The following is a 22,736-nucleotide window of genomic DNA, read 5'->3' as shown; positions in this document are numbered from 1 at the left end:
ATTTAAAATCTTGGAGGTACGTGTGATAAAATGTTTTCTTTTATTTTGCATTTCAGTCTTTTAAAGTACATTCTCTTTTAGCAAGACAATCTTAGTCACTAATTCTTTCCACCTCCACTATAGATCACAAGGTCTGAAAGGGGAATTTTACTTTTTTTTTTTTTTACTATTCTCATATGTAGCCATAAGGATTGTGTCTTTAATGCAAGCCAAGGTGCAGTCCCGTCTCTTCCTACACTTATGTCGTGGGGCAATCGTGACCGTTCGCGTGACAAATCGCGTGACCAAAACCCTTCCTCTAGTCCCGGTCAGCGGCTGTCCTTGACACGACTCTTTATGCTACCTTCCAATGCTACCTTCCAGGCCACCTTCCATGCTACCTTCCATGCTACCTTCCATGCTACCTTCCATGCTATCTCCATGCTGCCTTCCATGCTACCTTCCATGCTATCTTTCATGCTACCTTACATGCTACCTTACATGCTACCTTCCATGTTACCTTCCATGTTACCTTCAATGCTACCTTCCATGCTACCTTCCATGTTACCTTACTTACTACCTTACATGCTACCTTACATGCTACCTTACATACTACCTTCCATGTTACCTTTCATGCTACCTTCCATGCTACCTTCCATGCTACCTTTCATGTTACCTTACATGCTACCTTCCATGCTACCTTCCATGCTACCTTCCATGCTATCTCCATGCTGCCTTCCATGCTACCTTCCATGCTATCTTTCATGCTACCTTACATGCTACCTTACATGCTACCTTCCATGTTACCTTCAATGCTACCTTCCATGCTACCTTCCATGTTACCTTACATACTACCTTACATGCTACCTTACATGCTACCTTACATACTACCTTCCATGTTACCTTTCATGCTACCTTCCATGCTACCTTCCATGCTACCTTTCATGTTACCTTACATGCTACCTTTCATGCTACCTTACATGCTTCCTTACATACTACCTTCCATGTTACCTTACATGCTACCTTTCATACTACCTTACATGCTTCCTAACATACTACCTTCCATGCTACCTTCCATGCTACCTTCCATGCTACCTTCCATGCTACCTTCCATGCTACCTTCCATGCTACCTCCCATGCTACCTTCCATGCTACCTTTGCTGTACATTGCTATTTTTTTTTTAATCTATATTTTCTACAAAAAAAAATCAAGTTGGATAAATCCGATCCACTGCCATAGAGAAGACCTTTGATAATTGAAGGCCTTGTGAATTCGGTGGGGCCCCAAATAAAAATTAAAAATAAAACATAAAAAGAAATATTGTAATAAAAATAGTAATGAGATCTAAGCCAGGTCCCCACCAAACCAATCAAAGGCCCTACCCACCCAGCCACCTACTCGCTCCGGTACACTCTAGCCCTCTTGCTGTCTCTCTGTCTCTCACTTATTCTCTTTCTGGTGTTCTCTCTTTTTCTCTCTCTCTCACGATAGATAGATAGATAGATAGATTGATAGATAGATAGATAGATAGATAGATAGATAGTTAGATAGATAGATAGATAGATAGATAGGTAGGTAGGTAGGTAGGTAGATAGATAGATAGATAGATAGATAGATAGATAGATAGATAGATAGATAGATAGATAGATAGATAGATACATAGATACATAGATACATAGATAGATACATAGATACATAGATAGAACTTTTTTTGTCTATCTCTCAGTATCTCTTTCTCTCAGTATCTCTTTCTCTCAGTATCTCTTTCTCTCTGTATCTCACTTTCTATCTCTTTCCTTCCACAAAGATTAGCACACTCTCATTTTCTATGCAGGCGAAGAGGATTGTTTATCTCCATCTTCAGATATCAATCACAATCTGCGCCATCAGTTGATTGCATCTGATTCAGTTTCGTTTGCATTAGCTCTCGGCAATCCCTCTTTGCCACCGACTTGATGTCTCACGCTCGGAGGATCAAACTTGAGCTAATTTATGCCAAAGGCTATCAGTATCACGACACACTATTATTTGAACACATAACGATTTGAAGATAAATATGAAAGATGTCATCTGAAGAGTCAGCAGTTAATAAGCGGGTATGACTAATGCTATAAAAATAATAGAGAGTCGTGGAATGCGTACAGTTTATTAAAATTACAATTTATTTAAAGTAACAGCTAAGCAATTAGCTGTATGCTTTCTGACAAATCAATGATACAGCAAGGTCTGGTTCTTGAAATGCTTCTTTTGAAGAGGTGGCGTCTCAATGCGAACGGGAGCGTCTAGAGGCAGCAGGGGCGTCTCAAGACAGAAGCGGCGTCTAGAGACAAGAGAGGTGCATAAAGCAACATGGGAATCTCGAGGCAGAAAACCGCGGTGTCTTGGGGCAGCAGGGGCATCTCAAGACAACATCTAGGGTCATCTAGGGGAAATATGGGTGTCTCAAGGCATGAATGTCTAAAAGCAGAAACAGAATATCTTTTAGACACGTCATCCAAGTAGATCACCAGTTCATATATCACCCACTAGAAAATAGTATACAACAATACAAGAGACTAGAGCCACTGTGTCAAAAGTCGCTCTGTCAAAAGTCACTGTGTCAAAAGTCACTGTGGTGTCAAAAGTCACTGTGTCAAAAGTCACTGTGTCAAAAGTCACTGTGTCTCAAGTCACTGTGTCAAAAGTCCTTGTGGTGTCAAAAGTCCCTGTGGTGTCAAAAGTCACTGTGTCAAAAGTAACTGTGTCAAAAGTCACTGTGTCAAAAGTCACTGTGTCAAATTCACTCTGGTTCATTAAAAAACTTGAACAATCATAATAAAACCTCTAAAATATACGAAACAAAAAAATGGGGAAAAAATATAAGACAAAGTATATCTCTTACAAATCCATAACTTTTCACTGTCATTATCTTATAACATTTTAGTGTCTGTAAAACAATGTGTTATCAATGTGTCGACTGCTGGGCTCGTGTGTCCTGAAGCTACACTTAACACCTAACTTTAGCCGACAAAAAAAAACATTTATTAAATGAAAATAATATACTGCAAGTTAAAGCATTCAGTTGCAAGTCACTGGTTAAATAAGAAATGGCATTTTATCCTTCAGAGTAGTTGTATAATATAAAGAGTATAATCCAAAAAAATTGCAGTAACATAGGCATCTCAAAGGACATCAAATATCATCAAGTCCTCTAGAATACAATTTCATTACTAAATATTTCCGCATCACAGAGGGTGACAAAAAAAATGTGTCCAGCTCCCGAGTACAACAAACTAGCACTGAAATATCTGTACTGCATCAAGTCCCAGAGACGTCTGCAACTCAAAGTGAATTTGGTCATTCTTACTTCCTGTTTCTATATCAGAGGTTTCTCGTGCTTTTTACCTTTTTGACCCAAGGTAAACAAACAACAGGCAATGTCAGACGAGACAGAGACATCGACACATAATGATTCTATAAATCATAACATTTTACAGTTACAAAGTCATAACACTTCCAAGTCGACAAGTCATAACATTTTACAGTTACAAAGTCATAACACTTCCAAGTCACCAAGTCATAACATCCAACTATTACAAAGTCATAACACTTCCAAGTCGACAAGTCATAACATTTTACTGTTATAAAGTCATAACACTTCCAAGTCGACAAGTCATAACATTTTACTGTTATAAAGTCATAACCTTTCGCTTAAAGTAATGTATACGGTAAGTATGTCAGTGTTTTAAGTCAGCTCTCTTACAAACTTTCAGCATCTCTTGAGCCGTGGTTCTGAACTTGGTGCTCATCTTATAGTAGACCAGAATACTAACACTACAGTTGATGGTCTCCATCAGAAACGTGAAAGTGTAACACAAGAACGCGATGTTAAAGTAAGCGCCACCTAGCTTCAACTCTCTGACAAAACTGAGCGCTGTCAGAACAGCCGAGTGGGGAATTAAGCAGACGATGAAGATAAGGGAGACAGTGACCAGCATGACCGATGTCCTCTTCTCTTTCAGAAGAGCGTCACTTTTCTCCGACTGGCTTTGCCCGCTGACCACAGCTGACCTCCACTTGGCCTTGCTCCTCAACTGGACAACAATGATGATAGTGGAGACGATGGTGACGAGGAACGTAAAGTAGGGCACGGCCAGGTCTAGGAGGAGATAACTCACGTGTAGAACGATGTCAGCGTTCTCTCGGTAGATGAGAGTGAACATGGTGCGGTTGGTAAGCGGGTTGACCAAATAGACGAAATCAAAACAATAGAAATAGTACAACGGAAAGAGATACATAAAAATAAGAAAAAATATTAACATGTTAACTATCAGTACAACTTTTCTTGTAAATAGGAGTCTCACTTTCAGAGGCAAAGTGACCGACACGCACCTCTCGAACGCAGCGAAGGCCGTAATCAGCCCGCTGACCCTGATAAAATAGTTGTTTGGGTAGAAGAAAAACGCAGCCACAATTTCGAGGAGGACGAAGTCCAGCTCCATCCTGGACAGCCAGGGGTTAACCATAATGTTATAGCCCTGCTGGGTGACCAGCGCTCCGATGTCGCTGACCGCTAGCGCGGTCAATGTCACGCTGACCGTATCCCGGAAGCCTTGTTTGTGAAAGTTTCTGATAGTAAATACGTTGCCTATGATACCCAGGATGCCTATGACATCGCCAACAATAAGTAAATTGAAGATACTGAAAAAATCGGTAATCAACGAATCAAGGGGATAACTCTTACTCGTCAGCTGAAATGTTATTTGAGTGCTATTCATTTTTTTCCTATATCTGATATATCTTTGCGCACGTATTGAATTTATATAATTTATTTATTTTAAGAAAGATAATCGGATATAAATTTTCTAATTCTGTAGTTTAAATACAAATGTTAAAGTAAATGTTATATTTTTTGTTTGACATATCGAGTACAAGTTCATATCATATACTCGTTACATGTCCTAGTTCTTTCTTTAAAAATAGAAGGAATTTAGAGCATCGGTTCTTTTTGACATAGTTCGTAGCTAGACTCGAGGCTAAAAGTGCTGCTACCTTAGTCGATTTGTTGATTAGACGTAGTTTGTAGCTAGACTCGAGGCTAAAAGTGCTGCTACCTTAGTCGATTTGTTGCTTAGATGTAGTTTGTAGCTAGACTCGAGGCTAAATGTGCTGCTACCTTAGTCGATTTGTTGATTAGATGTAGTTTGTAGCTAGACTCGAGGCTAAATGTGCTGCTACCTTAGTCGATTTGTTGATTAGATGTAGTTTGTAGCTAGACTCGAGGCTAAATGTGCTGCTACCTTAGTCGATTTGTTGATTAGATGTAGTTTGTAGCTAGACTCGAGGCTAAAAGTGCTGCTACCTTAGTCAATTTGTTGATTAGAAGACCCTCTGAACATAACCGGTAGTTATAAAGCAACATATTTTCTTTTTCCAAGTCAAAAGCCAAAATGCAAATTAAACTTTTCTGCTTCTGTAGTATATTTAGTTTTTGGGTTATGATCTGGTCTTTCATTGTTGACAACTTTTTTTTTTCTATTTTGCCTGTAAACTCAGTGCAAGGCTTATCATTCACTTAGCTTTAGACCTTATTTTCTCCGAGTAGTCTGTGGCCTAAATGCAAATGTGAATATTCTTAGAGTAGTATCTGTCTTATATGCAATGTAGATCTTACTTTCTCCTACGAGACGTCTTGGCTTTTATGCAAGCTAGACCTCACCATTCCTTTATATTAGTCAGGGACATATATGCAAGACAGACGTAGACGGCGAAATGTGAACCAAAAGCTGACCACGGCAGAAAACAGTTAAGTCTGAGCTGGGCGAAATAGGTATGGCCACAGCTTCTCAGAGTAATCTGTAGCCTATATGCGAACTAGTCTTAGATATCTCTACGAAGGTCTATGTGCTAGTCACTTATAGTATCTCGCTATTTGTGATATATACAGTCGGTGGCTTACAATTTAGGCTCAGTTATTATTTCGGCAAAAAAACAACAACTTTGACGCTGGAGAGTAAATCCGTGTTTGGAGATCATTTAGTCTTTATCTGTTAAATCATTGAAAATTTTCATTTTTTTTTTAGATTCATCTTGTAAACAACAGTGCTAGGGTTAACTGTACTACCATAATAATGCTTGAGATCTATATTGATCCTACAGTTTTTTTTTCAGAGCACAGAAAGATTTGATTAGTAGGAAATTGATTTAGCTTCCAGTTTATCTTCGATAACGTCAACATGTAAAACGACCATGCCAATGGCGTATAAATTAGCTCTTTCTCTCCGTAATTATTTACCACATTCTAGTGGAATCAACGTTGGTATAGTCAGTTAGGAGAGAAAGAGTTAAGAAAAATATGAGTTAGCCCCTCACTTAAAAGTAATATTTTATTCTTTACATTATTATTCTTCTTCTACGTCACCTATTTAGTGTTACATGATTCATGTGTAAAAAAAACTCGTGACGTAAGTACTTAGGCTGGAAACTCTGCTGCACTTTATATGTAACAAATTAGTTTACTAAATAGGGAATAGCTTAATTTAAACTGATGACCTAAAATAGCGCATGCTAACGGCACATGTATTGCTCACTGCTTCCAATTACAGGGAACCTTTAATCCGTAAGGGTTAGGCTAATTTCTTTCAGTGATATTAAAATCAATATGCATTTTTTTTAAATCTAAACCAGAAGAAAAAAAAAAAAGAATATTCAACAACCAAGAAAGGGGGGGAAGGGATGGAAGCATCTAAATATATGGATTTATTCCCCCACCCTCTGTTTTACTTGTTTTACTTTTTTTTTAAAGTCACCAACTCAGGATGATATTAAAATAAGGTAACAGTGATATTGAGAAGGGGAGGGGTTGTTGAAACCATTGCCCTCCTCCCCCCCCCCCTCGTCAAGCAGCAAAGAGGTTAAAAAGAAATGGGACATTAAAAACAAAATGGTATTTTCATTTGGCAGGTAGAACTTTGTAAAATCTTCTATATATGTAATTCTCTTGGGACAGGAAGAAGACGTAAAGGAAAGATCACTCTATCATTTCTGCGGATAGAGTTATCCTACGAGATTTACGAGCCTTGCGTGTAGCGAAGTCATACAGTATATCATAAAAATTCTATTTCCTACATAGATCACGCTCAATAGAAAGAATTATCAAATGTTTCAATATATCTACGAGAATTGTTGACCTCAAGTAATTCTTCATTTTGTTTGAGGCGCAAGAAGCTTCTTTCACCAGACTTCACAATTACGAGTATTGCATAATGCCGTTTTTTTTATCGCGCGTAGGATTTGCGTTTTCCATAATGAATAACACCCCAAAATGACAATTTTGGTCTATATATTTCAGGAGATTCGTATGAGTTTTCTAAAGATTCAAATAATTTCCGGATATTTTCAGGACTTTTTCGTATATTTTGCAATTTCAGGAGATTATCAGGAGCTCCTGGTAAATTGACAGGAGGCCGCGGGAAATCTGTTATAAGTTATACGATGGTTTAATTTAATAATTTATACACCTAGAATTAGCGCGGGTCCTATGAAAGTGTGGGGCCCACTGAGGTCGCATAAGTGGGGAGCCCACTACGTTCACCTAAGGCCGGCCCTGCAAAATAGCGGCGTATGCTACGCCGCCGGTCGACTAGTTGTAAATATTTTACCTGTTTCGGATGTTCCTTCAGAGTTGAAGACAATTTACTTCCTAGTCCAAACCTGGCAGCGGGCAGGGTTTGAACTCAGGAACATCGACAAGCTTAAACCTCAGTCCAGCGCGCATACCGCACGACCAAGCAGCCACCCTTTGAAGTACTTTAAAGTATACCGGGAGGCATTATGGATCAACATTGAGCTACATTGTTAGCAGTACGTAAATGAAATCTGGACACAATGTCCCGACCATAGACTTATATATTGTTAGAGCTCTATTGGCAGCGCGATAGGGTTAACTGTAGGTACAGCTGACACGCGTGAACTCAGGCAAATCACTCAGGTCAACGGCTGGCGATGGACAAGGGACAGTGCTAGCTAGTACACGCAAATACGACCCGTGTTATGGTCATGTGATCGAAATCCTTCAGAGACAGTGTGTAAGAAAGAGGCAGTTCAAGAAAGGACAGCGAGAAGTCCGCCACTGCTAGTCGGCCATGAAGTCGTTCCTGGCGGAGTCCTCAAGTGAATGTACGAGTCCAAGAAGAGATAGAGACTGTAGTAGTACGGTGATGTACAGTGTAGCATTTTTAGTGGTTGATGTGTTACCAATGGTCTAGTTTTGGCTGTTAGCTATTCATTAACGTACCAGATTATTTGGAACTCTTTTGTTGGCAAGTTTTTGAAGTGTTGTTGTGTTGTGTGTTTAGCAGTGTTTACAGAACGCCTGATTAGGAAAGAGAGAATCGTAACATTTTTTTATTATTAAATGTAAAAAAAAACAAAGAAATGATAATCGATTTTCGTAGGGAAAAGATGGAAAATGATATTGTTTCTGTAGCTGGAGAGATTATTGAAATTGTGCAAACCTTTAAATACCTTGGTACTATCCTAGACAATAAACTAAATTTTACTGCAAATACTGATTATATCAGCAAAAAAGGGCAGCAAAGATTACGATTACTAAAAAAAACTGTCCTCGTTTAATGTTAGCGAAAAGGCCTTGGCTATTTTTTATCACGCTTACATCTGCAATATTTTAAGTTTCAATATCACTGCCTGGTATGGCAATCTGAGCATTAAAAATAAAAATAAACTTTATAGAATCCTAAATGCTGCTGGCAAAATCATTGGCAAAAAAACAAACCCCATTTGGGCAGTTGTTTGATACAAAGATCTCTAAAAAAAAGCTAACAAGATCCTCGAAATAAAGAATCACCCTTTGTGTCAGGATTTTGTGATTTTACCATCACAAAAGAGATACAAGACACCGATAGCAAAGACAAACAGACACAAACACTCTTTTGTTCCCCTGGCAATTAGAATAAAGTTTGTCTTTGTGTTAAGATCAGTAGATTACAAAATAAAATCTTTTAAAACCTTTTTTTTTTTTTTCATTCAGATTCTTACCAATGAATGAGGATCGCATGTTAACCGTACTAGTGACGATAGGCCTATGTGTGTTGGACAGATTTACTAATAAGTGGAGCCAGATCTGCACATTTATAAGTTTTGTGCATAAATTGTTTGTTTGTGAATTGTGTTACACATATGTATATCACAGAAAGATGAAGATAATGTAATTCCTAGTTAAATCTTGGAGGCGCGGTGAAGGCGGTACCGGTTTCGAATCCTGGCGGAGGCTTGGATTTTTAATTCCGTATCATTGGGCGCCTCTGAGTCCGCCCAGCTCTAATAGGTACCTGACAATAGTTGGGGAAAAGTAAAGGCCGTTGGTCGTTGTGCTGGCTACATGACACACTCGTTATCTGTGGGTCACATCAACAGATGGCATTTGCATCATCTGCCCTATAGATCAGAAGGCATGAAAGGGGAACTGTACTTTTAGTTCAATCTGCCCGCAGGGTGACGGGTGATAGCAGTGGATAGGGCACAAAATGCGTCTCTCTAGCCGCATGCGGCTTTTTTTTAATCCTTGGCTGAGACTCCTCCACTAAATGATTAGCGCAGGCACGGATTATTATTTATTAACTCTTTCACTCCTGGCTGACGATACCCACGTTGATTCGACCCAATTAAATTAAATTAATTTTTTAATTTTTTTTTAATTTGTTAATTTCTGTTATATAAAAAGATCATGCATTCTTCTATAATTGTATACCTTATTGCGGTACCCCGTCAAAATAGCGCGGACAAAACAGCGCAGACAAAATAGCGCAGACAAAATAGCGCAGACAAAATAGCGCAGACAAAATAGCGCGAACAAAATAGCGCAGACAAAATAGCGCAGACAAAAAAGCGCAGACAAAATAGCGCGAACAAAATAGCGCAGACAAAATAGCGCAGACAAAATAGCGCGTACAAAATAGCGCAGACAAAATAGCGCAGACAAAATAGCGCAGACAAAATAGCGCGAACAAAATAGCGCGGACAAAATAGCGCAGACAAAATAGCGCAGACAAAAAAGCGCAGACAAAATAGCGCGAACAAAATAGCGCAGACAAAATAGCGCGAACAAAATAGCGCGAACAAAATAGCGCGGACAATGTTGAGTTTGCTTTCGCTTTGGTGGTAGAGGAGCTGGCCATTTTCCGTGTGGCACGTTTCAAGAATCGAGGCCCATGTTTTCTCGCTGTCTATAGCTTTCTTGGTCACCGTCTCTCTCCAACTAGTGCGGTCTAAGGCTATGTCTTCCCCAATGGTCAGTATCGATGTTTACTGATTTTAAATCCCTTTTTATCACATCAAAGTAATGGAGGTGTACATTTATCGATAAATTATCAAACTTAACAGAATGACTTTGAGGACAGGTAGAATCGGATTCCCATCGTATATGACACAAAAGTCCCTTTGTTTTTACAACTGTGTTCATTTGTGGGACACTTCCTTTTCCAATGACAGCTTGTATAGCCTCGACCTCCCAATGACAGCTTGTATAGCCTTGACCTACCAATGACCTCCCAATGACAGCTTGTAAAGCCTTGACCTACCAAAGACAGCGTATATAGCCTTGACCTGCCAATGGCTGCTTGTATAGCCTTGACCTACCAAAGATAGCGTGTATAGCCTTGACCTGTCAATGACAGCGTAAATAGCTTTGACCCTCGCTTCTTGAATGAGCTACAACTGCCACTCTGGACATTTCTTGAGAAGAAGTCTCCTCTATAGAGAGCAGCTTTTCTTTTTCTAATTACGAACTATTTACGTAAGAAAAGCTGCTTAAGGTACCATTTTTAGCAGCCCCCGAAATGGTAATCGCTACAATTAGTTTTGTGTGATCTGCCTGTCCGTCCAACACATTTAGATCGCAAAACCCGGGTACGCTGCTCTGCCTCATCGTGGCACCCGAGTGGAAACGGCTACTTGAGGGGGTAACTAGGCTAAATGAATGGCGAAACATAACTCCCGTGATGATGCCCACGGGTAGACGAGAGTCCACCTCTTGCACAGCGCGGAGTTGTAAAAGAGTCCCCACGAACCTGTCACAAATCTATGCGCCGTTCCTCAAGGGACCGTTACATGATTGGCGAGTCCCCCACGGTTAGCTTGGTATAGCGAAGGAAAATGGCGGAGGCTCCCGGTGCCCTCGGCCTTCGGCCATGACCAGCCAAGCATGCGTCCGGGGTGCCAAAGGCATTGGAAACAGCAATGCTTTACATAGGCATTGACTCGAGTCTCTCCCAGACAGAACGGTGGTTCAGAAAGGTTGTTTTTTTTTTACTGTTTGACGCTCAAACAGGTGTTTGTTTTTTTAAACTTAGAGCTCGAAGAGCCTTCGGCTCAGCTCTTGGACGATCAACAAGATCTCAAAAAAACTAGAAAAGATATTGAAAATCCCATATTATGATATTTTAGAGACAAAATATAATGTAATATTTTAAAAAAAAAGAACTTCTTTAGAAAAGATCTCCACATTTAAAGCCTTCTCTCACATTACTGTTTCATTTAGATTGGTCAAACGGTTTTAATTTTTATAATGGACACACATACATATATACATACATACATACTGTTATAACCCTATTCGCAAAAGGGTTAACTGTGTGTGATCAGCTGACATATGTGACACAGGCCAGTAATACAGTTCAATGAAATCGAGAGTGTAAAACTGAGGCTATTTAAGTAGATCGATCTTGCAGTGCGATCCAGTTATTTTGCTCTACACATTTTCGGAAAGTTAAAAGCCTACCACTAACTATTGTTATAAATATTGTTATAAATATTGTTATAAATAAATATCAAAATGCAGAAAAGATTTAATAGTTCAGCAGGTCATTCTCTCGAAGTTGATCAAAACATAAGAATTTCTATGCCAGAAAGCAGCTTCACTTCTATCCACTGAACGAGAAACAGGCTGCCTGGTCGTGCGGTTTGCGCGCTGGACTGTCGTTTGGATTTATCGATGGTCGAGGGTTCAAATCCTGCCCGCTCCCATCCCCCGTCGTCCTGCGGGAGGTTTGGACTAGGAAGTAAACTATCTTCAGCTCTGAAGGAACATCCGAAACATGTAAAACATTTTACAGGCAAAAGTTTAGAAATACATGCCCCACTGGTTTCTGACTTTGCTGCTTAAAAGACCTGAGATGAACTCCTATTGAAAAATTAGAGCAGGAAGGACTAGTCCTCCGTAGTGCTCTGGGAAGAAACTTAGCCGTTTGGCGTAGTGCCTCGTAGCTACCATACAAGTCGAGTGACTGCCCAGACTGGTCCCTTCTTTACGCTTAGAAAATTGCACTTTTAGTTCATAAATGTAAGATCTATTTACTGTTAAGTAATTGATATAGAACAAGATGAATAGTTTTTATTAATGTTTAATAGAAACTACGTTTTCATTTAACTGTGTTAAGATATTGTAGCGTACAAACATAGACCTTCAAGAAGTCGTAACTAAATCAAACGTAACGTGACATTTTTATTTTAAAAAAAAAAGTACAATCCTTGCATTGGAAAGTCTTTTGGTAAATGTACTGATACATTCAGATTACTTAATTTTTTTTTACACACTAAATTTGTCTTTTTTTTTTTTTGGGGGGGGGGGGGGAAGGGGCCCATCAAAATTTTCTTGAACCCGGGCCAATTGGGTACCTTGCTAGGCCACTGCTCACTATATTCTACTTGATATATTTAAATCTATAATGTCGATATGTTAAGATCATGCTGAACGTCATTTGATTTCATTCTTGGTGCAGACATTTGGTAATACATAAGAACATTAGATTGTCGAGGTGGAGGATTAACCCGGCTAATCTTATCTCCTTATATAATTAATATAATATAATATAATTAATGCTTTAACCTCATTACTGGTCTTTCGGCTGAGATATGCAAATAAAGAAGGGGGGTCGACCTAACAGTTCGTGGTTGTGAATGAGGTCCTTGTATTGGAAGAAGCAACAAAATTATACGAGGTCATTTTCTTGCTTATTGTTCTAGTGGATAATACCAATTGAAACAAGCAAAATAGAAAAAAAAATGCTTTAAAAAACAACAACAAAGAATACACATATACAGGCATACCTCTGAATACTGTAGGATTTATTTCCACTTTTTCAATATCAAACAAAATTAATAAATAACCACAAATTAACTTAATTAATGGATTAATTGTGTTGTTATTGCTTGATGTTTTGTTAAGGGGCGATGAATAAATGAAAAGTTTCAACTTGATCTGAGAATGGAAAGTGGAAGAAATAACGTGTTCGAAATGTGTACCAGACAGACAGACAGACGGACAGGCCTAGTGAGTTAATATAAGCTTTGTAGAAATCAGGTCAAACTAACCAATAACGCGTTATGTTTATTTGGAACGTCAAGAAACCAATATAACAGTCCTACGTAGCAGTTGAAATAGTTTATATTTATAATTTTGTTTGCCAAGAATACTCTTAAACTCCTCGGTAAAACGGCCCGCATTACAATACTACCTCACTCACATCACAATTTTCTAGCCCTCAGATTCTTTAAGACCCTTTACGTTATTAAGCCTTCAAGCGCAAGGCCCACAACTTCTCATTAGAGAGTATGCACAACCATTTTTTATGCCTATTGGCTAGTGTATATTCTTGTTTGTTCTTTTGTTTCACATGTTTCGGATGTTCCTTCAGAGTTGAAGATAGTTTACTTCCTAGTCCAAACCTCCCGCAGGACGACGGGGGATGGGAGCGGGCAGGGTTTGAACCCTCGACCGTCGATAAATCCGAACGACAGTCCAGCGCGCAAGCCGCACGACCAGGCAACCATCCTCCTAATGAAACAGCTGTCCTTTTGTTCTAAAATCGTATAGCTATACCTGATATTCATGCTACGCTAATGTGGAAATAGTTGGTATTGTGTTTATATCGCTTTGAGCACTTTAAATCCATTTATAAGACAGCCCACATTACAGCGCTATCCCACAGCTAACAATATTTTCTAGCCCCTAAATTATATCATCAAGTCCAATTTATTTTCGCTCTTTTATTGTTCGATCGTACGTCCTACAGACCCATATTACAGAGTATTCAGTAATATTTGTTAAGCCCATCAGTTGTAGTCTTCCTATCTACCTGTATTGTAATACCCCTGGACTTCACCATTGTGACCAAGAAGTCATGGAAAGATCACTCTTTTATTTCTGCAAGTCGAACTAGAGTTACCTTACGTACACAAAAGAGGGGAAGGGGAGAACAAGTAATCTACTCTGTATTCACCCGTCTTTAAATAGCATGGCCTGACTTAACCATTGTGGGGCCCTATACGAAACGGATTCGGCGGGGCCAAGTTTAGGTAGAGATACGGATAATAAGTGAAAATTAAGAGTTTGTATTAGAAAATAAATTCGTCTTTGCATTTTATTCATTCTTTACTACGTACAGAGCAGGGGCGGACTGGCTATATGGGCATTCGGGCAAATGCCCGGTGGGCCGGAACCCAATTGGGCCGGTAGGGGCAGTGAAAGGGAAGCATGAATGCCACCAAGACTCGTATTAAATTGTAAAAATATTATATAATATTTTTTTATAAAAACAAAACAAAAACAATCAGAGCGTCATGATTGTCTAAGCGTATTAAAGGGCTACTAATGTAATGCATTTTCCGAAATAATGTAATAGCCTACATCTGTATACACAGTGGCGTAGCATCCAGGGCGTGAAACGGTTTAATGAACCCGGGCCCACGACCATTAGGGGCCCTTAGCCGCAAAGTCATTCATTGCGCTTGTGTCAATGACTAACAACCAAAGCCCACTAAAAGGGAAAAAAAATATTTTAAAGATGATTTTTGAAAAAAGCTATCCTTCAAATATCCTAAATTTTGTATGTATGCCTAAGGAGCTGCTTTCATCCCGCTTATCTAAATGGTGGCTAGCCCTAATCACAATGTGCGTTAACAACCACTTCAGCTTGATCTTGAAGGATTCCGTCAGCTGTGTTCAAGAAGTTGCTGCTGTCTATGGCTTGGTAAAAAATGCGTAGGTGTTTTATGCTCACAACATAGCAAGAGGGGGTCGTCTTAAATCTAATATGGAGAGTCTCTAGTACACTTTGAAAAGTTTTGTCCTACAATGTGGTCCATCAAGAAAGGATGCTCTAACAAAAATGAGATTCAGTTATTTGGATGTGCTCAAGATGCTCTACTCCCCAAAGGAAAAAGAAGATCATGAAGCTACAACTCTTACAGTGAAATTAGAAACAACCAACACTGTTGTAATGAAATGATAACGACTAGAATACCAATACCATGGCTTTATTCGACAAAATTAGACTACAGTAAACAGTGAATGAAACCAGCACGTCTCGCATAACACTGATGCAGTACTATATATATACACACACACACTGGACATGAAACACACACACTGGGCATGACCTTCTGACACGCTGGACGCACACAGAAAATCAACTCAGTTACACTACAACCTTATTTGTCAGATTATCAAACTTAGCGTAATGATTTTGAGGAAATGTATAATTCGATCTCCCTCATATGGCATGTTGGGGGCCGGATTGCATAGAAATGCCCGGGCCGGTTTTGACACCCAGTCCGCCCCTGGTACAGAGATGCTTTACGAGCCTAGCGTCATACAGTATATCATAAAAATTCTTTTTTTACTACCTAGATCAATAGAAAGAATTACAAAATGTTTCAATCTATCTAAGAGAATTGTTGACCTCAAGTAATTCTTCATTTTGTTTGAGGAGCAAGAAGCTTCTTTCACCAGACTCCACAATACGGGTATGGCATAATGCCGTTTTTTTTTAATCGCACGTAGGAGTGGCGTTTTCCATAACATAACATCCCAAAATGAAAATTTTTGTCTATATATTTCTGAGATTTTTATGAGTTTTTATGATTTAAAATAATTTCCAGAGATTTCCAGGACTTTTTCGTACATTATGGAATTTCAGGTGATTCCCAGGAGCTCCTTGCAAATCAGGTTTAATTTAATAATTAAAAAATTAGAATTAGCGCGGGTCCTATGAAAGTGCGGGATCCTCTGCGGATTGCAGTGGTGTAAAGCCGGCCCTGCAAAATAGTGCGTATGCTACGCCGTGGGTAAAAAAGTATTCTATAACGTTTCACTTCGCTAAGTCTTAATATTTCACAGTCATTAAGTCATAAAATTTTAAGGTCACTATGCTTTAACATCTGAAGGTCACTATACTTTAGCATTTCAAGGTCACTATGCTTTAACATTTCAAGGTCACTATACTTTAACATTTGAAGGTCACTATACTTTCAGCATTTCAAGGTCACTATGCTTTAGCATTTCAAGGTCACTATACTTTAGCATTTCAAGGTCACTATGCTTTAACATTTCAAGGTCACTATACATTAGCATCAGTGTTTTAAGTCAGTTCTCTTACAAAGTTTCAGCATCTCTTGAGCCGTGGTTCTGAACTTGGTGCTCATCTTATAGTAAACCAGGATACTGACACTACAGTTGATGGTCTCCATCAGAAATGTGAAAGTGTAACACAAGAACGCGACGTTAAAGTAAGGGCCACCTAATTTCAGCTCTTTCACAAAACTGAGCGCTGTCAGAATAGCCGAGTGCGGAATTAAGCAAACGATGAAAATCAGGGAGACAGTGACCAGCATGACAGACGTCCTTTTCTCTTTCGGAAGAGCATCACTTTTCTCCCCCTGAGTTTTCCCGCTGACCACTGCTGACCTCCACTTGGCCTTGCTCCTCAGCTGGACAACTATGATGACAGCACTGACGATGGTGACAAGGAACGTAAAGTAGGGCACGGCCAGGTCTACGAGGAGGTAACTCACGTGTAGAACGATGTCAGCGTTCTCTCGGTATTTCAGAGTGAACAGGGTGCGATTCGTGAGCGGGTTGAATACATACACGAACTGGACACAATAGAAATAGTACAATGGAAACAGATAAATGGACATCAGAAAAAATATCATAACATTAACAATCAGAACAACCTTTCGTGAGAAGAGCAGCCTCACTTTCAGAGGCAACGCGACCGACACGCACCTCTCGAAAGAAGCGAAGGCCGTAATCAGCCCGCTGACCCTGATAAAGTACCCATTAGGGTAGAAGAAGAACACAGCCACCATACTGTAGAGGGCGAAATCCAAATCCATCTTGGACAGCCAGGGGTTAACCATAATGTTGTAGCCCTGCTGAGTGACCAGTGCTCCAATGTCGCTGACCGCAAGCGCGGTCAATGTCACGCTGACCGTATCACGGAAGCCTTGTTTGTAAAAGTTCCTATTGGTAAATACGTTGCCTATGATACCCAGGATGCCTATGACCTCGCCTACTATCAGTAAGTTGAAGATGTTGAAAAAATCGGAGATTAAAGAGTTAATGGGAATACTTTTAATTGTCTTCTGGTTTATTAACATTTGTGAAATATTCATCTTCTATAATAATAAGTGTGTCTCTGTCACTAATTTATTTATTTTGTAGAATACGTTGATGCTAAATTTGATTTTACGTTAAAGTACCGGTAAATATTTCTTTCTTAGTTGGCATCTTGAGATCAAAGTTGTTGCTTCATCTAACATTATTTACTTGCTAATTATTGAGCAGAGATTCGTTCATACATTAATGTATTTACGACATTGGTTCTTTTTCGGCATAGTTCGTAGCTAGACTTGAGGCTAAAAGTGCTGCCAACGTAGTCGTTTTTTTGTGATTTCACGAACGCCTTAACTTATGCTGTAGTTGAATACCTTTTTAAAAAAAATCTTTTCCAAGTATTCAGCTCATAAGCACAGTGGACACAAATGTTTATACATTAGACTTAGTTCTTTTTTATCTATTTAACTGGTCTATTTAACTGTTCTAATTTGTTCTAATGTTTAGCGCAACATTTAATTCAAGACCTAATTTCTAGTTAGCTGAGACTGTAGCCTACAAGCAGAGTAAGCTTTTTTTTTTATTTCCTTAGATTGGTCTACGACTTATGCAAGTCGGACATTTTTACTATCTTCATAGATAAGTCTGTGACCAATAAGGCATGTAGACTTTACTATCTCCTTAGATAAGTCTGTGCTCTAAAAGCAATGTGGGCTTTACTATCTTCTTAGATGAGTATGTGCCCTAAAAGCAACGTGGGCTTTACTATCTCCTCAGATAAGTATGTGCCCTAAAAGCAATGTGGGCTTTACTATCTCCTCAGATAAGTCTGTGCCCTAAAAGCAATGTGGACTTTACTATCTCCTCAGATAAGTCTGTGCCCTAAAAGCAATGTGGACTTTACTATCTCCTCAGATAAGTCTGTGCCCTAAAAGCAATGTGGACTTTACTATCTCCTCAGATAAGTCTGTGCTCTAAAAGCAATGTGGGCTTTACTATCTCCTTAGATAAGTCTGTGCCCTAAAAGCAATGTGGGCTTTACTATCTCCTTAGATAAGTCTGTGCCCTAAAAGCAATGTGGGCTTTAAAATCTCCTTAGATAAGTCTGTGCCCTAAAAGCAATGTGGGCTTTAAAATCTCCTTAGATAAGTCTGTGCCATAAAAGCAATGTGGGCTTTACTATCTCCTTAGATAAGTCTGTGCCCTAAAAGCAATGTGGGCTTTAAAATCTCCTTAGATAAGTCTGTGCCCTAAAAGCAATGTGGGCTTTAAAATCTCCTTAGATAAGTCTGTGCCCTAAAAGCAATGTGGGCTTTAAAATCTCCTTAGATAAGTCTGTGCCATAAAAGCAATGTGGGCTTTACTATCTCCTTAGATAAGTCTGTGCTCTAAAAGCAATGTGAGCTTTACTATCTCCTTAGATAAGTCTGTGCCCTAAAAGCAATGTGGGCTTTACTATCTCCTTAGATAAGTCTGTGCCCTAAAAGCAATGTGGGCTTCACTATCTCCTCAGATAAGTCTGTGCCCTAAAAGCAATGTGGGCTTTACTATCTTCTTAGATAAGTCTGTGCCCTAAAAGCAATGTGGGCTTCTCTATCTTCTCAAATAAGTCTGTGCCCTAAAAGCAATGTGAGCTTTACTATCTCCTTAGATAAGTCTGTGCCCTAAAAGCAATGTGAGCTTTACTATCTCCTCAGATAAGTCTGTGCCCTAAAAGCAATGTGAGTTTTACTATCTCCTTAGATAAGTCTGTGCCCTAAAAGCAATGTGGGCTTTACTATCGCCTTAGATAAGTCTGTGCCCTAAAAGCAATGTGGGCTTTACTATCTCCTCAGATTAGATTGCGGCCCATATAATCAGGGCAGACTCTACTATCTCCTTAGTGTGTGACCTATAAGGAACGTAGACTGTACAATCTCCTTAGTTTGGTTTGTAGTACATATGCAAGATAGACTTTACTATCTCCTTTAGCATGCGGCCCATATAATCACGGTAGACTTTACTATCCCTCTAGATTACAATGTGGCCTACTCGCTAAATACATCGGCAGCCGATTATCGTTGAGTTGTTGGTTCTAGAATAACTTCAAAGCTGAAGAGCGAACAGAGTTTGTAGATAATTTTATCTCCCTTTGTGTTATTCAATTCAGGGTATATTTATGTAAATATCTAGAGTTCAAGGTTCAGGTTATATCGGCAACGTTAAACACTTTCTATTAAAGACAATTTCCGCAGCGTTTAGCGCGTAAGTTCATTATTGATCCCTTAGTTCTATGGAGCACATAATGAGATTCGACCATTTCTAAACTGATTCAGCCCTCCGTTGAAATGTATTATCGTAAACATTTAAACGATCAACCCGTTGATGCGCGAATCACAAAGAAATCGATTTTGTTTTCATTTGATGCAATATATTCACTTCATACAATTGTTCTCAATTATTGCTTAAATTTATAATTGTATTTTATAAGTGAAATTGATGAAATATGACGTTACACTGTTATTGTGCAAGTATTATTATTTTAACAACATGCCAGTAAATACGTAGGCCTATATTCTCTCTGTTGCTACGTGAGTATTTTTGGGGAATTATTATGAGACAATTTATGTGAAGTTATGCAAATTTAAGAAAGTCGTTAAGAAATTAAGAACTCAATAGATAAAGTCAAAAAAAAAAAAAAAATATAGTGGGAAATAGGAATGAAATATACAATATAAAGATTTTCAGAGATTGCAATGACCTTTTTTTAAAAAAAATAGGTTTCTAGTTTTTCATTATAGTTATTTACAGCGAAAGACAATTACAGCGTTTAGAAGACATTTTGCTAGACACCGTTTCGTTTCAAGCCTCAGAGGGACGTTTAAATCAGTTTGTGGCTTCGAGCCTCCGAGGGACGTTTAAATCAGTTTGTGGCTTCGAGCCAGAAGCCACGGTATTCCAATAAATATGTCTTCACGAAAAGCCAGACCCAGAAACTGTTTTTTTTTTTCTCTTTCTGCAATTAATTGAAATTATTGTTTTACAAGGAGAGGGGTGGGCATATAGAGGAGAACGAGACTCCCCCCCCCCTCCACCAAATTAATCTTTATTAACAGTCACGTGATGAAGGGGAAACAAATTGTAAGAAGGTCACAGTGACACTGTGATTTAAACGTCCCGCTGATTGGCTGTAACGAAACGGTGTCTCATCAATGTCTTCCAAACGGTGTAATTGTCTTTGATTATAATGCAAAAAAAAATACAAACCCTGCTCGGCCCCCCCGCCCCATCACCCAATTTTTTTCTGTGTCTTCTCCTTCCAAGGTCATTTAAGTAACCTAGTAACCTACAGCTTAAAATCAACCGAAAGTCAGTACACGTTAGTCTACATAGATAAATACATAGATAACTACTAAATGCACAGGTAAATACATAGATAAATACATGGATACATTTTCTACAAAGTCTTACATTATGTAATACCATATGCATGTCCAACATGAACAGTATCAATGTGACAGTAAAAAGGTCCCAACTTCGATGGGCAGGACGTGTAGTCCGCATGCCAGACAATTGCCTTCCCAAGCGACTTCTGTACGGGGAAGTTGTGTGCAGGAAAGCGCCCCCCAGGGAGGTCAATACAAGCGCTACAAAGACACTCCCAAGAGCTCCTTCAAGGAATGCGATATCGACATTCACGTCTGGGAAGCGCTAGCTCTCGATCGCTCCTCATGGCGTGAAGCTGTGAGTCTCGCAGTCTTAAGATTTGAGGCAAGAGGAGTGGCCAGGGTGAAAGAGCGCCGAACCAACAAAAAGCTGAGATAAGAAGGCCTATCTGCAACTGACAAAACCCACCCATGCCACGTATGCGGCCGGCTTGGCCTGTACAGTCATCTTCGAGTCCATAGGAAATGAGAAATGTGCTCATCTTCGATCACGAAGGAGGAGCTATAAACTACCATAATGCAATGAGAAATTATGAATTAGACGTTGAGTGTCCAGGTCGAATGAAGCATTGTAACAGCCAACTCTCCACCAAAACAGGTAATTTTTCAAGAAGCTAAACATTCAGTAGATTCTCTCTTTATAACAAAGTTGTTAATAACAAAGTTGTTTATAACAAAGTTGTTGTTTTTTTTTCGTGTTGATACCATTAGAGGACGAAACCAAGTCCTTTAAAACTTCTTTCATTCAGGTTCTAAAACATGGCGGACCTAGCAGACACAAGCAACTTAAAGGTGTTCTAGAAGTCAATCAGAGCTGTGCGTAGTCCACAACCAAAGGGCCCATCTCCCACATTCAGCGCCGATCGAAACAAACTTCTTAAACATGGGTAGATAAAACTATCTCGCTCGGCTCAAGATTTCAGTAGTGTCCTTATCTTATCTTATAGATTACAGACGTTATTTCAAAAGAGAAAATAATTACGTCCTACGAATTTCATGTGTCAATCTAGTCCTGTATGTTAATCAATGACTTAAACTCTGTTAAGACTTTTTTTTCTGGCTGATTCAGGCAACCCATTCCATGATCTACTACTAGGGAAGATGGAGCATCTGTATATCATTATTGCATAATCTGATTATAGAATAAGAAATATACCTTTATCTTTATGTCTTTCTGATTATTTTTCAGGTTCTGTTTTTTTTTTTTTTGCATTTGTAAATTATGGTTCAATGTTTTATATATTATAGCTACTTAAATATTTAGTCTTCTGTCCTGGAGTGCCTCTAAATTGAAATATTTAATTAATGGTATTACTTTAATTAATTAAATGTGAATATCCTTTTTTTTATATAAATCTCACGGCTCTAGTTTCTTTAGGTTTTCCTTTCGTCGACATGGCGGTTGGTCTTAGCGATACCAAGCCTGAAGACTGACCTGCACCGTCACAACCTGTGGGCAGTTTAGACCAATAGCGTGTTGCCACGTCACAGGTCCTCGCGACTACTAATGGGCATGTCTTAAATTAGCTGTAGGCCACATGAGGTCAGATTGTCAGAAGGATATACTTGAATCCATGAGCAAATTTTAGAAGTGGCTCACCATCGATTCTACTGCTTTCATTGGTGAGAGCAGAGGTACAAAGGTCTGTGAAAGCCATGTCTTATTGATGAGAGCAGAGGTACAAAGGTCTGTGAAAGCCAAGTCTTATTGATGAGAGCAGAGGTACAAAGGTCTGTGAAAGCCAAGTCTTATTGATGAGAGCAGAGGTACAAAGGTCTGTGAAATTCAAGTCTTATTGATGAGAGCAGAGGTACAAAGGTCTGTGAAAGCCAATTCTTATTGATGAGAGCAGAGGTACAAAGGTCTGTGAAATTCAAGTCTTATTGATGAGAGCAGAGGTACAAAGGTCTGTGAAAGCCAAGTCTTATTGATGAGAGC

General features: G+C 39.1%; 2 protein-coding genes across 2 annotated transcripts; both read right to left on the bottom strand.

Annotated features, from left to right (window-relative positions):
* Window positions 1-2,644: 2,644 nt before the first annotated feature.
* On the bottom strand, window positions 2,645-4,182 carry LOC129924830 (uncharacterized). Its single transcript, XM_056022120.1, has 2 exons — window positions 3,727-4,182; window positions 2,645-2,764 (listed from the first exon to the last, which is right to left on the bottom strand). The coding sequence occupies exons 1-2, from the start codon at window positions 4,180-4,182 to the stop codon at window positions 2,645-2,647; spliced, it is 576 nt and encodes a 191-aa protein (XP_055878095.1).
* A 12,205-nt stretch (window positions 4,183-16,387) lies between these two features.
* LOC106053215 (probable G-protein coupled receptor frpr-1) lies at window positions 16,388-17,431 on the bottom strand. Its single transcript, XM_013208735.2, has one exon. It carries the CDS (start codon window positions 17,429-17,431, stop codon window positions 16,388-16,390), a length of 1,044 nt encoding a protein of 347 aa, XP_013064189.2.
* Between the last annotated feature and the right edge of the window lie 5,305 nt (window positions 17,432-22,736).

This window comes from Biomphalaria glabrata, chromosome 2, assembly GCF_947242115.1.
Source record: "Biomphalaria glabrata chromosome 2, xgBioGlab47.1, whole genome shotgun sequence".
Taxonomy (NCBI): domain Eukaryota; kingdom Metazoa; phylum Mollusca; class Gastropoda; family Planorbidae; genus Biomphalaria; species Biomphalaria glabrata.
Note: the sequence above shows the minus strand (reverse complement) of the source record. Positions and strands in the feature narration are given on the sequence as shown.